General features: G+C 45.6%; 1 protein-coding gene across 21 annotated transcripts in view; it reads left to right on the top strand.

Annotated features, from left to right (window-relative positions):
- The window catches only part of DAAM2 (dishevelled associated activator of morphogenesis 2), a 114,513-nt gene that overhangs the window by 13,653 nt on the left and 82,834 nt on the right, over positions 1-18,026 (top strand). For 4 of the 21 annotated variants that reach the window (XM_074038146.1, XM_065544078.1, XM_074038142.1 and 1 more), the window contains exon 1: positions 16,122-16,400. The exons of 14 other annotated variants lie outside the window; for them this stretch is intronic. Coding sequence is in view for 3 of the 7 variants with exons in the window: in XM_065544072.1 (XP_065400144.1) it covers positions 16,907-17,147 (241 nt within the window). In the remaining 4 variants the exon portion in view is untranslated. Of the gene's footprint in view, positions 1-16,121; positions 16,401-16,837; positions 17,148-18,026 lie in introns of those variants that run through there. 3 more of the 21 variants (XM_065544072.1, XM_065544071.1, XM_074038138.1) reach the window with 2 other exon arrangements.

Genomic DNA, 18,026 nt, shown 5'->3' with positions numbered 1-18,026 from the left:
CCTCAGCCTCTGGAGTAGCTGGGATTACAGGCACCCACCACCACACCCGGCTAATTTTTTGTATTTCAGTAGAGACGGGGTTTCACCATGTTGGCCAGGATGGTCTCCATCTCCTGACCTTGTGATCCACCCGCCTCGGCCTCCCAAAGTGCTGGGATTATAGGAGTGAGCCACTGTGCCTGGCCCCTAAGGTATTTTTAAGGTATCTTTTATATCCTGAACAAGACTGACTTGTTTATTTCTATTGTTACTCTGTTCTTAAAGCTCAGAGAAAATTCAGTGTGGAAGAATTTCCTTCTCTTAACAAACATAAATCAGATGCCTCCTGAAACTTCGAAGTTGAATAACATGTGGTCCCTACTCTCAAGCATTTCCAAACTAGTTGATCTATTTTGCCACCATCCTTGAGCCAGAGATAGGGGACATATAGATGAGTCCTCAAGGTATTCAGCAGTGTCATGGGGGAAGGATCTAGAACTGAAGATTATTGCTATAAGAGGGAGATGCTAAAAGTGGATGGAAATTAAACAAGTCCGTCTTGCTCAGGATGTAAAAGAGATTTGAAAGATAACTTAGGGTGCCTCTTTCTCATTTAAGAGTATTTGAGAGTAATCCCAGCACTTTGGGAGGCCGAGACGGGCAGATCACTAGGTCAGGAGATTGAGACCATCCTGGCAAACATGGTGAAACCCCGTCTCTACTAAAAATACAAAAAAATTAGCCGGATGTGGTGGCAGGCGCCTGTAGTCCCAGCTACTTGGGAGGCTGAGGCAGGAGAATGGCATGAACCCAGGGGGGCAGAGCTTGCAGTCAGCGGACATCACACCACTGCACTCCAGCCTGGGCAACAGAGCAAGACTCTGTCTCAAAAAAAAAAAAAATAAAATAAAATAAAAAAGAAAAGAGTATTTGAGAGTGGAAGGACATTGTGGAGTCTTCTTCCAGGTATCTGTTATTAGAGGGGCCATTTCATCTGTTGATATGGTCAATATATGGTGCTTCTTGTGGTAGGAAGATGGACAAATGGTTCCTATGATTCCTCCAGCCTATCTGCTCTACACATATAGCTATGTGCCTTGCAGGTGAAGGGTATGATGAAATCATTCAGAACTGCTCCTAGACAATGACAACAAGGTCTAAAAAATGCATTCCCCACATCGCCCAGGAATGGCTGGAATTTCTGCTTCATGTGATTTATCTCTAATATTATGGCTTATTTAAAAAAAAATCCCTGTCTCATAGCCAGGATGCAAAAGGAAGTCTTCTCTCTGCCTCTATCCTCAACCCTTCTGTCCTCTGCAAGTTTTCCAGTGAGGAATTGAAATAAAAAATCCTTTAGTTTCTTAAAGCATGTAAATGTAATGCTAACATTAAAATGATGCCATAGAATCATAAACGTAGGAAAAGATGCTTAACCTTACTTGGAATCAGGGAAATACATAAATGAAAATCACAAGGAGACTCTGTTTTATACTCATCAGATTGGCAAAAAAAAAAAAAAAAAAAAAATCATGCTCATCATACTGAATGTGGAGTCAAAAATAACTCCTATTCACTAAGGGTGGAATTAAACTGACAGGAACACTTCAAAGGGCAATTTGACACTATCTAGTAAAACTGAAGATGCACTTACCCTAAGACCCAGCAATTTCACTCCTAGGTAGGTCTAAACAAAGTCTAATACATATGAAAAGAAGACATGTTCAGGAATATTCACTGCAGCATGGTTTTTAAGAGCTAAAAAGCAACCCATATACCTATTATCAACCAGAAGACTGGCTAAATAATTTGATACATACATACTTAGAGTGGAATACTATAGAACACTGAAAAAAAAAAAAGGTGCTAGACATTGTTAAAGACAGATACTAGTGACATATAATCTCAGAAACGATATGAAGTGGAAACGATATTAAGCAAGTTGCAGAAGGATGTCATTGCTAGTAAGTTAAAATCATGTAAAACAATACTGTCTTTTATTTACAAACATTTATATGTATAATTAAAGCTTAAAATTACGTTTGTGAACAACCATGACATTCAGAGAAGTGGCTCCTTCTAGGAAAGGCAGTAAGGCAGATCGGGGAGAAGCACGTAGGGGCTCCATTTATATCTGTAATATTTTATTTCTTAGACTGTAAGGTGGGTATACAAATGTTTATTTTATTTTCAAGACACAGTCTCACTCTGTCACCCAGACTGGAGTGCAATGCCATGACCTCCTCTCACTGCAACCTCCGCATCCTGGGTTCAAGTGATTCTCCCACCTCAGCCTCCTGAGTAGCTGGGATTACAGGCCAGCACAACTACACTTGGCTGATTTTTGTATTTTTGCTTGAGATGGGGTTTTGCCATGTTGGCTAGGCTGGTCTCGAACTCCTGACCTCAAGTGACCCGCCCACCTCGGCCTCCTGAAGGGCTGGGATTATAGGCATGAGCCACTGCACCAGGCCTATTTTATTATTATTTATATCTTTTAGATATCTAAAATATTTTTTGGTTTTAAGCAAAGCTAATTTTAAAAGCTAGGCACAGACTACTAGTTCATCTCCCTTGACCATTGGTAAGTAGATATGTGGAAGAGTGAACAGGAAGCTGTCTCCATGGCTGTAGGTCCATCTGGAAAATTTTAATAGATGTGACATCTCCAAATAGGCTGTTCTGCAAACATCTACACCCCATGTGCACATGGTAATCACTGTTTTTTTGATATACTGGTGGAGATGCCAAATAGGGTCATAGCAATATAGGTCAGTGCAAAAGTAATGGCAAAAACCGTGATTACTTTTGCACCAACCTAATAGAAACCAAACAGCGACTCTCTGGCTCATTCCCACACAGCAAATTGCTGGAGCCTTCTTTCTCCCATCCCTTCCTTGAGCGCTACTGGGATTTCTTGCAAGTGCTAGAAAGTGACCACAGGCTGTCCTTTTGATAAGGACATGGGACCAGATAATCTCAAGTGCTTCTCATTGCCACAGGGTGTAAGAATCTTCCTCTCTCCACGATCACTGCCTTGTCTCCATGAAGTCCTCCTTCCCTTCTGATTTTCATTCATATACAGCCGTTGCTGTGTTCCTTTTGCGAACACCCCAGCCTAAGGTGGGAAAGTACCCACCACTGGGAATTGCTTCACTTTCTTTTACTTGACAATGAAGCCATGCTCACTTCTTCTCTGGTGTCTTATTGAAATGCAGTCGATTCAGCTCTTTCATGTCCCTTACTCTTTATGATAGCTTCCTTCCGTTAAAACCTGGTCTGGGCTGGCCGGGCATGGTGGCTCAAACCTGTAATCCCAGCACTTTGGGAGGCCGAGTAAGAGTAATCCCAGCATTTTGGGAGGCCGAGACGGGCAGATCACGAGGTCAGGAAATCGAGACCATCCTGGCTAACACGGTGAAACCCCGTCTCTACCAAAAAAATACAAAAAACTAGCCGGGCGTGGTGGTGGGCGCCTGTAGTCCCAGCTATTCAGGAGGCTGAGGCAGGAGAATGGCGTGAACCCGGGAGGCAGAGCTTGCAGTGAGCTGAGATCCGGCCACTGCACTCCAGCCTGGACGACAGAGCGAGACTCCGTCTCAAAAAAAAAAAAAAGAAACCTGGTCTGAGCCCAATTCAAGTGACATACACTGTGCTGGCCCTGAGGGCCCTTGTCCTTGTTATGTGGCCTTTGTCCTTGACCCAGTCTGTGAACGTTAACTGTCAGTTCAGCAGCAGTGAACCCCTTATCGGGTTGGCATGGTGCTTGCACTGGGGAGTAAAGTTGGGGTGGCTTTCCTTCCTGCATCCTGCTTATTTATATATCACAGAATTCACCTTAATTAAAAGACAAAAATCTCATGAAACTGGGACTTGTTTGAGTAAATCCTGGGAGCATGGTTGCTCTAAGAATGTGTATGGTCGTCTCTGTCAGTCAGGCTCCAGGCAGGAAGCAGTTGGCACTCCCAAAAGAGTTTGATGGATAAGAGTTTAATGAGAAGGCTATTTACAGAAGAGGGAGTAGAGAGATGTTGACACACTCAGGAAGGAGCAGCACCAGGAAGCTGTTAGCGCTCCTCTACCTGAAGGTGTGAGAGCAAGGAGTGGTGTCGCCAGAGCTCTGCCTGCTGGAGCTGTGCAGGAGGGACCACTTTGCAGGAGCTGTGGACCCAGAGGGACACAGCCTCTGCCAGACTCATGGCTTAGCAGAAAGGAAATGGGGGAGTGAGCACTCCAGAATTTCAGGGGACTTGGCACCTCCCTGTTTCTTAATTTACCTAGTTCATTGCTGTTCCCTGACCAACCTCACAGGCCTCAGTTCTTTGGCTCTCATTCATGTTTCATTAAAGTCACGTGCCAGGGCTGCTTATAGACCTGGCTATCTGCTTGGTTTCTTCTAGCTGGGGAATGGTGAAATGTTCAGGAGGAAAGAAATCTCAAGAGGTCATCTATTATAGCATTTCCCAAACTGCCTTTGATAGAATACTAGGTTCTCACAATGGTTGTCCTAGGGAAAAAGAAAGTTCTGTGGTTAAAGAAATTTAAGCAGCCCTTTTCCATCTCCCCTACTTTCCCCCCAGAGAGCCACAGTGCTCAGAGAAGCACTGCAGTGAAAAAACAAAAACAAAAAACACCCTAGTTTTACGATGTCTAAACTAGCACTTCTCAGTTTATCTAAAGGGACTTTTTTCCATGGTATACCCCACAGAACGAATGTTTTGAGGTTTGTATCAGAATTTATATTCAGCTATAGCCACATGGAACAGAAACCTGGCCAGAATTTTCTGTCAGCTGGGGTTCTTTATTGTTCTTACACAACCAGTGCAGCAGGCACACTCGAGAGCTGGTAGGGTGGTTCCACAGTGCCATCAGGGACCCAGACTCCCTCTCTCTCTCTCTTTCTTCAGCCTTCTTTAGAATGGAACCTTTGTCTTTGTGCTCATTGCCTCGTGGTTACGATGTGGCTGCATCACCTCCATCTTCAATCTGCATTCCAGGCAGGAAGAAAGAAAATGACAATGCACAAAAAGTGCATGCCAGCTACTTCTGGTCTCTTTAACAAGCTTCTCTGAAAGTCCTGCCCATACACGTCAAAGTTCTGTTAAATAGAGGTTCCAAACTGCAATGGAGTCTGGGGGGAAGCTGAACATTTTAAAATTGGGCATGTTGCTGCTGCAAACAAAAACGGGGCGCATTCATTGGAAGAAAGAAGAAGAGACCAGACATTAGGTGAACAATGAGCATCATGTGTCACATCGATCAAACCTTTGTTTCTCTCTTCAGCAGGCTGATTCTAAAATCTTCTCAGATAAAATAAAAACAAACAAAAACCTATGTGATCAATAGAAAAAACAAATTCTAAGCAACAGGCCACTTGGTATGGCAGAGTCTGTGTAGAAAATACTACCGGTGTCCCGCGCAGATCCCCCAGTTGCTGTGGGTGCTCCAGCTAACGGTTCGCACCTGTGTGGATTGCCCTTGGGTCGTCCATCCCCCCCTACCCAGAGCTACCTGGAAGTTACACCCAACTGCCCCACCCCAGCCCACCTCTCCCCTGCATTCTGTGACCAATGACTCACTAGGAAAGGGGAAAAGCCCCACTTCTTCTTGCCCCTTAGAGGGACAAATGTGTCTCAGTTCAAGTCACCCTTCAGAGTTCCTTACAGGATGAGGCTGAAGTTAAACCTCACCTGAAACCACATTCTTTCCCAGATCCCCCCCCCCGACCTCCGCCTTTTCCTATTCCTCTCATTCCCTTTCTGTTTCCTCCCGAGAGCTCAGTTTCACCAAATCACACATATACCCATCCTGTCCGAGGCTCTGCTTCTAGGAAATCCAATCTAAAATGTCCTGGGTCAAGCAGGCTGCTTTTTATTACATCCTAAGAGAAGGGATCTAAAACTCTTCCCCTCAGCCCAGTTTGTGGCCGCTGGTGGGCTTTGGCTTGGCCTGGGTGTTGTGGAGGCAGCTCCTCATTCCACCCTGATGATGGCTGTGGGACCACTCCTTGCCAAGTCCTCTCAGATGTGTTTGGGGAGGCCTCATGACAAGGCATTTAGCACAAGGGGTCCAGCGTTGTCTCTTCTCAAAGCAGATGTTCTTAGAAACTTTGATTTGCATTTGTAAGCCTGTAAACTGAAGGGACTCTGTGTGTGTGTGTGTGTGTGTGTGTGTGTGTGTGTGATTTTCTATCTTGTGGCAATGGCAGCTGGGTATTTATAGCTGGATCTTCAGGGCCATTCTCACGTGGCTAAAGCAAATGAAAACCTCATGTAGATGTTGTTTTGTTTTCTCTCTCCGCCTTCGCCATTGCAAGCACTCCAGTTCTTAAACCCTTATTGTTATAACTAGAGCCACCCTGAGCATCCCTGCGATGGAGGGGTTATGTACATTGACTATTTCAGGACAAAGTGCCTGTTCTCCTTCAGGCAGGCCACAGAGTAAAGGAGGGGACTTTTGGGGAGAGCTTGTGGGCAACACCAAAAGGCACCCCCACCCGGCACCCTCCTCTCTGGAACATCTGCCTGGATTTACCCCATGGAATGTGGATTCTTTAAATCACCTCATGATCCTTTTACATAAATGAGCTCCTTTGGAAGAAAACTGTTTTCTTTTTCCCTTGTTTTTCTGTATTCTGAAGTCTTTTATGTCTGGGTTTGGCCTTCTCTGTTAGACTGAGAACACCCTGGGGGCCATGGTCTGTTTGCCCAGGTTACTAGAGCTCTTGGCAGGGGATGTTGTAGGGTGGATTTGAGGAAGGTGGCAGGCACTCAGCCCCTGGCTTTCTCCAGGATGACTTGAGAACTCCTAGAGCTCCTTAGACACCAGAGTTGGATGGTCTGCCTAATGTTTACTGAGAAGCCAGTCCCCTTCCTGACAGTTGAGGGAACTGAGGACCCAGGGCCCCTGTAGACCCTCTGTGATTTCATTCTGATGACCTGGAACCCACACATTGACTCTCTGGACTTAAGCCCTGAGGCTACAGAGGGTTTGTATCTGGAGCACAGGGCAGGGTGCATAGCCCAAACCTGCCAGAACTAACAAAGGCCCTCAAAGAGCGTGTGAGGAGGGGGATATAAGCCTAGTTCCTGTGGCCCCCAGGAGCTAGGTCTTCTACTCTCTGGCCAGACCCACAGCGGTCAGACCTTCTACAGCTGTTCTTCTATGAAGGGCTTTATACACTCCTACTCTTCAACTTCAAATTCAAATTCTCTAATACCTACCATGTATGGAGAGCCCATTATGTGCCAGACACCGGGCTAAGCCCTTGCGCATTTCAGCACATCTCATACTAACAGCTGCAAAGTGGGTATTATCCCATTTTATAGAAGAGGAAATTGAGGTTCTGAGAATTTAGTCAACTTGCCTAAAGTCGCACATCTAGTCTGTGGCACAGAGGGGATTTCAAGTAAGGTGTGCCTGACCCTAGGACCTGTGCTTTCTGTACCGTACCCCACAGGTCCCAACCATTTCACTTCATGATGAACTTGACAATCGACTCTACCTGAGTTCTGCTTTGTTATAACTCTCTGGCCTCCACAAACACTCAGTATCCCCTGCTTCCCCACTCTGCCCCTGTCAGCCTTCTATTCTTAGTGTGGATGGTGACCTCTGACTGTAGGGTCAGCAGGTAGCTTTTGGAGTGCCTGTAACTCAAACAATTTAATCTGACATCTCAATCCTGCCACCCTCCCCTCTGTTGCAAACACACCCTCAACTCCCTTTTCCTGCCTGCCTCTGTCCTCCTCCAGCTCCTGTGAGTTCTAGAGGGTTTCCAAACCTAGGATAGAGCCAGCAATTCATTAGTCTTTGTCCTGTTTCCAAGAATCCCAAATATACAAGAATTCCTCATTGAAAAGCCAAGCATTCTTGGGGGAAAGTGTGTGTCACCAAGAAAGCACGATTCCTCACATTGGGAAATGGGATCGTAGTCCAGTCCAGGAAAATAAGTGTAGATTTCAGTGCCAGATGGAAGTGGTTTGGCTCTCCCTGACACCTCCCCTCCCCAGCCACCCACCCCTCACAAACCACAACCGGGGAGCTTGCCTTCCCAGTTCATCTGAGGGCACTAACCGGATGACATTTTCCTCTGGAGACAGAAGGAAAGAAGAGGCAGATTGGGGTGTGTGTGTGTGTGTGTGTGTGTACACACAGTTCTCCTCACCTACAGGCCACTTTCTGTGCAGTTCCTTTTGGCATGGACCACTTACTGCATGAAGAGCCCTCTAGTGAGTTTTTGGGGTGAGGGTGGATCCCCAAGAGTGAGTCATAGTCAATGAGTCTGACTGTTCTTCCACTAGGAGGAAGCATCTCCCCCCATGTTGGGGCAGCTCAGCTTACCAGAATATCTAAGGTAAATGAATAGGAAATCTGCTCAAAAGCATTTAGAAAGCAACCTCTTATGGCTGCGTTATGCAAATTCATAGGCTAGAAACAGAACAGGCACCAAGAGGAAGCACGTGAGCTGAGTGAGCGGAGTGTGTGTGGAGTGGGTTATAATCAAGAAAAGCTTTAGGAGGATATGAAGTTGCTTTAAAAAAAAAAAAAACTTTCCCTCCTTTATTATAAAAGAAACATGGATTTATTATACAAAATACACAGAAGACAAAAATAAAATTAGTTTATGAGCCCATCACAGGGCACTGAAAAGAGACTTCGATCTTTCTGTTCCTCTGCCCCCTTTCCCGCAGCTTCCTACCTGGCCACAAACCACACTTAGAGAATCTGACTTCCCAGTTCACTTAACATTTGGCAATTGATGTTTCCAGTCTTTTTTCTCCACATATATTGTAAAAGCATGGTTGAGTATATATTGTATGTGCAGATGTTAGACAGTTTTGTATTGTGGTTTTATCTTCTGCTTAGTATTACCCACTTTGTAAATGAGATGAGTCCAGTGAGGTGTGGAAAAGGGTCATGGCCACTGTTTGGTAGAGAGGAAACTGAGAACTGGGGGAAAGGGGCCCTAAAAGACCAGCTGATACCCTGGGGGATGGAGGATCTTTTAAATCAAGTCTGTGGGCTGCATGCAGCCCAGGATGGCTTTGAATGAGGGCCAACAAAAATTCATAAAATTTCTTAAAACGTTATGAGATTTTTGCAAGGTTTTATTTTTTAATTTAATTTAATTTTTTTAAAATTTTAGCTCATCAGCTGTCGTTAGTGTTAGTGTATTTTATGTGTGGCCCAAGATAATTCTTCTTCCAGTGTGGCCCAGGGAAGCCAAAAGATTGCATGCCCTGTTTTAAATGATAGAAGATGAAGAGCATCTAAACTTCAACCTCCCAGCTCCTATATGCGTTGGGAGCTGTAACAAAGTCAGCCTCACCTTTGACCTTGGATTGGTTTCCCTAGCCACAGATGGAGCTCTGATGCCATTGTTGGGGTTGGCGTTGGGTGGGCACTGTGGTGAGCACTTTACATACAACTGATTGTCACACCTCTGAGACTCAGGTGGTGAGTTCCTCCGTTTTACAGATTTGGAAATTAAGGTTTAGAATAGCTAAGGACCTGAAGTAAAATCCATGTGACACAGCAGAATAGCTGTGATTCAGATGTGTTCGTCTTTCTCCTAACCACTGTCCTAGGCAGCTTCTAGTTCCATGGAAGAGAACGTCTCCTGATTCCTCACTTCTTGCTAAGCCTTTCTGGATTGACTCACCAAAGAACAAGGGGTATCCTCCCAGCAGTTCTAGGGAGGGGAGGTCGAGGAGGGAACTCAAATGCCTGAGCCCTGCTATATGGAGTGTGTATCAAGGAGACTTGAGAAAATAAGTAACTTCAGCATCTATTCTCACCATGTGGCTCTTCCTCCAGGAAGTTTTCCGGGTTGAATTCCACTGGGTACTCATCCGTCTCCTCCTCCATTCTCTTCAGCATTAGCCGGATTCAATTCAGAGCCACTCAGTCATTGATATTGTGACCAGATGTCCCCCGAGGAGCCCTGTCTTTGAGATTCAGAATAAATTAGCTGAATCTCACTGCCACAAACGTAGGGCAGTGGTTCTCAAGTTGTGGGACCTTAGACCAGCAGTGTCAGCATCACCTGTGAACTCGTTAGAAATGTACATCCCTGGGCTCTGCCCAACGCTCCTGGATCAAGCTCTAGGGGTGCAGCCCAGCGGTTTGTGTCTTATCAAGCTCACCTGGTGATCATGGTGCACACTGAAGCCTGGGAAATGCTGGTCTAGAGATTCCAAAATAAGTGGTGGTGGCTTATATTTTTCACCTCTGGCTCTGAGTTCCTATTTCCATTGAATTCGTTAAGATTATTAACTACCCCTAGGTGACAAGCATGGTGGCCCAGAAATTAACAACATGAACTCTGGAGCCAGAGTGCTGAGATTTAAATTCTGTCTCTAAGGCTCACTCATTGTATGGGTGTCCCTGAGCGAGTGGCATAAATTCTCTCTGTTGCAGACCTCTTATCCCTCATATGAAATAATAATGTTATTTCCCACAGGGCAGCTGTGAGCATTCAATGAGTCTGTGTCTGTTAAGTATTAAATACTTAAACAGTGCCTTGCACATAGCAAGCCCACAGGAAACATTAACTCTCATTGGTTTCATGCAAACCATGAACTCTTCTGCACTGTGTTGACCCAGATGTGAAATTACTCCCATACCCCTGGTTTACACACACACACACACACACACCATTTACACAAGGCTTTGTGAATACGGTGAACTTTAAGGAGGTCTGGGGAGACCAAGGGTATTTGTATTACAAAAATTTAGAATTGAATACTGGATAACCTTATTCTGAAAGAGATTGCTTGGCCAAAGGTTATGTCATTTGGTCTTCTTCCTCCTCTCTCCCTTGGTGCTCACCAGCAACTCACTCAAACAGGTCCCCCTCTTTATTATTTTGAGTAATTCAGCTGTCTTTATTCTCCAGCCCCACTCCTCAGTTCACTTTGCAAATCCAAAGACAACTTCTAAAGAACGGACCTTCTACCCTGATTCTCATGCTGGATTCCTCCCTCATAGAAAAAAGAGAGTAGCAATGAAGATTCATTTTTCCTACTGACATGAACTGTGCTACCTCTCAGGATGCTTTAGTGATAGTCAGTTTTGGTTTTTCTCTATAGGTATATGAATCACATGTTGTATTTTTTTCCAATAAATACTTGAGAAAGAATTTGATCCAGGAGTCTGGGGCAGAGCCCAAGGCTGAGCATTTCTAACATGTTCACAGGTAATGCTGATACTGCTGGCCTGAGGTGCCACAGTTTGACTGCAATGTATTTTTCTGCAGTGGGTCATATTGCTCTATAAATGTTCCTCTGCTCTTGTTCTAAACCTTCACACCCTCATAACGAGGGATTTGATCACAGTCACAGGTTCTCAAACTTGATACTAGCCCACATAATTCTTGGTTGGGGTGGGCTATCCTTTGTATTATAGGAGGCTTATTAGCACCCTTAGCCTCTACCCAGTAGATCCCAGTAACATTTACTAGTTATGAGAACCACAAAACATCTCCAGACATTGCCAAATGTCTCTGGGGGTAAGGGGTGTGATGGGGAGCCACCTCCAGTTTTGAGAGCTGCTGGTCTAAGCTAAATATTTCCTGTGATAGTTCAAGTCCATTATATTTTATTCTACCCCACACTTTGTAGACTATTTAAGTTCAGGGGCCTGGATTTATTCATTGAGAAGAAAGGTATGGAGGAGTCCCAGCAGCCTCTGGGTCCCCCTTGATTTCCAAGGAGAATCATCAACACTTTGTGACTGCATTTTCTCAAAGGCTTCACACTTAACCCATCTGTAATGGAGCCAAGGACATCATGTCTGTTTCCAGTACCGTCTCTAGTCCTGTTGACCCTCCCCATGTGGCGGGAAACCTCATAGGAACTAGGGAATGGCCTTTGGTTTTTGGCTTATAAATACTCATCATCACATTTCTCTTACTGAGAACTTTTTTAGAATCATGTTTAACATTCTTGTTGCCGTAGTGGAAACTTTTGTTCTTTGGAGGGCTTCCCATCCTAGGCCCAGGTCAGATTCTTCAGCTGAGCTCTGAACATTTTCTGGGGGAAGTTTCAGCAGTGAGATTGTACCTCTGATGCACTTACACAACCGTGGTTGGATTCTGGGTTAAGACTTCCAGGATCCCAAGATAGACAACAGGGAAGCTGTGCAGCTGGAGGAAGGCTGTGTGTCCGAGAGTCTTTCTGGGAGGCCAGGATCAAAATCCTTTTATGGTTCTATTACTTTTCGGGGTTTCTCTCCTAGCCCCCTAATGTCTTAAATCTAAGATAAACAATGAGCGCTTCAGTCAGTACAAGATTAGGCTTAATAGCACACCAACTCCAAATTTCAGTGACTTAAAACAACACAGGTTTATTTCTTACTCATGCTATCTGTCTGTAGTGGGTCAACAGAGGGACTCTGCTTGTTATGGTCCCTTAGGAACTGAGGCTGGCAGAACAGGCCTTGTCTTCAATGTTGACAGCTGCTGTGCTAAAGGAAAAGGGAGTCTGGTCCTCACAATTAAAAGCTCTAGACCACTAATGATGCTTGTTTTTGTCAGGGTTCTATAGTGAAACAGAACCAATAGGACCTCTCTCTACATATATCTGGATTTGTTTTAAGGAATGGGCTCCCATGATTGTGGGACTAGTAAGTCCAAAATCTGCAGGGCATGCCAGCATGCTGGAGACCCAGGAAAGAGCTGATGTTGCAGCTCAAGACTCAAGGCAGTCTGGGGATAGAGTTCCCTTCACTGGGCGACCTCGGTCATTTTCTCTGAAGGCCTCCAACTGATTGAATGAGGCCTACCCACATTATAGAGGGTAATCTGCTTTACTCAGAGTCTACTGATTTAAGTGTTCATGTCATGTAAAAAAAAAAACAAAAAACCAAAAAATCTGGCTGGGCATGGTGGCTCACGCCTGTAATCCTAGTAATTTGGGAGGTCGGAGTGGGTGGATCACCTGAGGTCAGGAGTTTGAGACCAGCCTGGCCAACATGGTGAAACCCCATCTCTACTAAAAATACAAAAATTAGCTGGGCATGATGGCACATGCCTGTAGTCCCAAGCTATTTGGGAGGCTGAGGCAGGAGAATCACTTAAACCTGGGAGGCGGAGGGTGCAGTGAGCCGAGATCATGCCACTGCACTCCAGCCTGGGTGACAAAGCGAAACTCTGTCTCCAAAACAAAAAAACAAAAAAACCCCACAGCAACCTTTATACTGGTGTTTGACCAAATACCTGCTCCCATGGCCAAATTGACATACAAAATTAACCCTTATGACACTCACCTTCTATTTTCAGTGAGTGCACCAAAAGTAGTCACATGGCCCCACCCAACACAAGTACCCAGGACGTACAATCCACTGTGTGCAATTGGGGGTGGGGACCAACAGTATTTGACTAAACATCAATAACTGGCACAACTATAAATTATTTTATCTGAGGATGAAAGAAAGTATTAATCTGTGGTATTTTCATGTTAATGTATTCTACTAACACAATGCAGAACTAGTGTTAGATTTAGCTCTTACCTGCTCAATTCATTCGTAGGGGAGCTCATGGAAGAATGTGGGTTGTAGGGTGGCTTGGCCTCCAGGGTGACTAAATTTGAACACTGTTACTGAACATCTTCCTCTGTTATACTTCTGTATTGTTTTCTTTATAACATGTTTTCTGTGTGTGATGTTGCATTTAAAGCCCATTTGTGTGCTATGTAATTGAAGAATGCCTTGCAATTAATTTGGCCTTTGTGACATCCATTTAGTATAAACTCTTTAGTTTCCTTTTTCTTGCTTGGATCGGAATCATCGAAAAGGGCTCAGGAGCCAGCTGTCACTCTGTGTCTTCTGCTACTGAGTCACTGTGTTTCTGACAAGTCCCTCCCGAGTTTGGGCCCTCGTTTCCCTGTCTAGAGTGGGGTTGAGCAATGTGATTTCTAAGGTTCCTTCTGGCTCTGACATTCTGTGTGCCTTTGTTCCACACCCTCTCTCAGTGATGCCAGTGCCAGGAGGTACAGCCCCGGGGATGTGTAACAGGGTTTTCCTCCATAAAACTGGCAGAATTGTTCTGGGTTCTTTCTTGAAAATGTGGCCCCCCATCAGTGCTCTGGCCATTTTGCATGCACTAGCTCACAGAGAATGCGGCCTACACCCCAGCTAGTGAGCATCATCATCATCATCTCTGTGCCCACTGGTGCTCGGCTTGGCTGGAGGAAGCTGAGGACAAGAGGATGTTAGGTTGGAGCACGGGGAGGCCTGTGGAAGGCAGGTACGGGGGGTAGAGTCTGGCCCAGCTGAAAATGGGCTTGGGGAGCCTGGCCAGTCCTTCAAGTCCATCTGGGCAAACCTAGTCTTCAAAGGGCAGAGTTACAAGGACCTCAAACGCTACTTACCTCCTCCAGTACTAACATGTGACACATCTAATGCCCATTCATTGTTGTGAAGTTCGAATGAGGTAACTCATGAGGAAGGGCCCGCAGAACTAAACACACTCTCAAACAGAATTACGATCATGTGCTGCCTGACTCCACACAATTTTAGTGCTAGTTGCTGGGGACAGAGAAGTGAAAAAAAGATGCTCAGTTAATTAGCATACAATGTGATGCCACCTCTAACAACAGATTTTGGATGATGTCTTAGTTCAAGCTGCTCTAACAAAATACCATAGATTGGGTGACTCACACAGCAAACACTTATTTCTCACAGTTCTGGAGGCTGGAAAGTCAAGATCCAGGCACTGGCAGATTTGACGTCTGGTGGTTCAGCCTTCTCACTGTGTCCTCACATGGCAGATGGGGTGAGACCGCTCTCTGGGGTCTCTTTTATAAGGGCATGAATCCTGTTCAGGGGAGCTCCACCCTCATGACCTAATCATCTCCCAAAGGTCCTGCCTACACATAGCATCAGATAGGGAATTCTGCCTCAACCTAGGAATTTTGAGAGGACACATTCAGTCCATAGCAATGGGCAAAGCTTGTGGGAGTGCAGAGGAGGGAGTTTTTAAACTTTCAACACTCTGCTCATGGGGGTGGAAGCCTCCATAGCAGCACTGACAGTTTAACCTGGTCTGGAAAGATGGCAAAGACTGCACAGGCGGAGGGAGGGGGCATCCTAGCCTGAGCGAGTGGTAGCGTGCTGGAGAGGCTTATGGAAACCTCTGGTAATCTGGCCTGGTGGCTGGGTGGGGTGGGTCGCACCATGTGGGGGAAGCTGCAGAGGGAGCTGGTGATCAAATTAGGAAAGGTCTTGGATAATATATGAGGAGCCTGGACTTCACTGAATTTTTCAATTACCAGGTTTTAAAAAACTTTTTATTTCAATTTTGGCTGAAAGAAGAAGCGATCGCTTTAATTTTATTTAAAACCTGCCTGTGGATCTATAATAGGCAAAACTCAAATAGATTTAATCCTAGTGTTGCTGCACTGTCCTGTTAATTTTGCTACTCTCCTTCCTCTTAGAGCTTCCGTGTAGAATACATTTATCTTCTTGCTCTAGTCTCGTCTTGGTTGAAATGCTGGAGTGAGAGATAGAAAGTGGAATCTGTTTTTTTTTTTCTCTTTATACAGAATAATGCTTATTTTAGAATGTGGAAAATACAAAAAACTATAAAGATGAAAAAAGAAATTTACCCTCCTGACAAGGTTGGTAGAAGATGAGTGGTTGAGCTCCAGTAGAATCAGTTTTGTTGAAATCCTAACTTTTTCACGTATTACCTGTAAGACCTTGGCAATTTGCTAGCTCCAGGCCTCAGTTTCCTCATCCATAAAATGGGAATGATAATCACAGTACCTACCTCCGGAAGTTCCTATGGGGACTAAATCAGTTTCTTCATGCAAAGCACTTAGGAAAGTGCTGCGTACATAGTAAATAAATAATATTTCTTATGGGTTATTGCAACACCCTCTGGGTGAGTTCAGCCCTGGAGTTGGAGCTACAGGAGGACAGCTTCCCCTGGGGAAGGGTCTTTCTGCCTCCATGTTCCACATCAGGAAAGTGGAGAAGCTTGTGGAGGCTAGTGCCGGTCACGGACTGGTGTGTGTTCAGAGTTTTTCCCTAGAGGATGCTGGCTCATCCTCCCTTGCTCCTTCCTTTCTAGCATTTCCACTCCCCTTGGGCTCTTGGGGCAGGCTGTGCCTTTAAGAAAGACAGCCACACATGCTGCTCCTGACAGTGGCCCTGCCTCCCTTGCTGGATGCCTTGCTGGGCTGTGGCTGGGACCCTCCTGGGCTAGATTTTAGTACTGAAGCCTCCAGAGGAGGAGGCACTGCTTCAAATCAAGCACACCCCACCCCAGGAATCCATGCCCACAGAAGGACTCCCTGTCTGCAGCTCCCTGCTGTGGACCTGGGCTCCCAGTGCCCAGCTCTGGGACATCAGAAGATAATTCTTGAGGACTGAGCTCAGGATCCCTAAAAAGAAAGTTGGAAAATAGCTGGATAAACTTGGTAAGTGAAAGAAAGCCACGTTACATCCTCTTCCTTGGATTGAGGATTTCTGATTTTGGGTTGAGTTCTGGTGACTCTTGCCAATAGTATCCGATGGGCAAATGTGAGAAGGAGGAGACAGAGGTGGGGGCTGGGATCCCCAGTGGGTAGCGAGTCTTGAACTTGGAGATAGGCCCCCCCTTCTGGTGGTTGTCAACCTTCAGGCAGGGAGGTGGGGGTTGACATCTGAACGTAGCTGGAGCTTGGCCCAAAGCGTGAAGATCCGGGAGGGGCAAATGTCAGATTTCTCCCTCATTTGGGAAAAACGAAGTGTGGTCAGTGAGTGCTGTTTGTGAAGATGCCAGAGACCAATGACATTTGCAGTCTGAGGGTAAAATGAGTGACCCTGTGAGTCTATCTCAGCAGGAGACTCAGACCAATTCCTCTTCTTCCTATAGGGTCAGGGGACAGACCAGGCCTGGGCCCCAAGAGGTCTGCGTTGTCTCCTTGGATTGAGGCGGTTGCCCATGAGCAGCAGCAGACAGTGTCGTAGTGGGAGGAGGCAGGTCTGCCAAGGGCAGGGAAGAATGGAGAGCCTGTTACTGCTGAAGCCTGGGAACGCTGCCTCGGGGGAGGCCCACGCTCCCCAGAGCTGGAGTGAGAAGGAATGGGAAGAGAAGTCTGCAGCAGGGGGATGGGCTCAGCCAGCACCCCCACCCTCTGCAGAGCAAATGCCCCCTTGCCCCATTTCCTGTGGCATGGACACAGGTGAGCTTCCTGGCCTTGAATGCTCAGGTACAGTTTGGAGGGCTGAGGTCTGCAACACAGAGGTGGCCTCCCATGGAGGAGGCAGGAGATGCTAGAAGCCTCAGCCCCTGGCACTCACTCGAGGCCAGGGTTTCCAGATCAGAGACGCTTTCTGCTAAATTATGCTTCAACAGATGTTTTCTGTGTTCCTACTTGTGCCAGGCTTTGTGCTGGGGATTTACCAAAATATAATGTGGCATGATGGAATAGGGAGGGTGCACAGAGCTGGAAAGATATTTTAGATGTGAGATTAAAGCCATTTTTGAAAAGTAACAATAATAGTTGCTATTTATTCTGTACCTTGAATGCACCAATCACTCTGCTAAAGGCTTTGCATCTCATTTAATTCTTGCAGTAGTTTATTGACTCGTGACTAATTTTGTAGATTTCACAGATGAAGAAACTAAGGCTCATAGATTAAGGACCTTTCCTTAAAGATGCAGGGCTGGTAAATGGCAGAGCCAGGATGAGCCTCTTAATTCATCTAACCATTCATTCATTTGTGTGTTCAACAAAGTTGAATTGCTGGTCTGCTGTGTGGCAGCCATTGTAGAGGGCAGTCAGGACACAGCTGGGACAGGGAGGGGTCCAGGGCAACCTAACTCCATAGCCTGGGTACTCACCCCTAGCCAGAGCCCTTCACACTGGGCCCCAGAGACCCCTGGGAACATTACGTAAATGTTTTCTCTAAGGTCTGAGACTCTGCTTGAGAATGTGCTTTTCCTTGAGAAATGTTTCTTTGTTTTCATTTTAATAAAAATACTCTAAAAATTGGAGGCATTTATTCTGAATCATCTGAATGACCACCATGTAACCTCTGTTGGCATGTGATTTTAGTCC

The sequence above is a fragment of the Macaca fascicularis genome, chromosome 4 (genome assembly GCF_037993035.2).
Source record: "Macaca fascicularis isolate 582-1 chromosome 4, T2T-MFA8v1.1".
Taxonomy (NCBI): domain Eukaryota; kingdom Metazoa; phylum Chordata; class Mammalia; order Primates; family Cercopithecidae; genus Macaca; species Macaca fascicularis.
The sequence above is the reverse complement of the archived record's forward strand: the minus strand, read 5'-3'. Positions and strand labels throughout refer to the sequence as shown.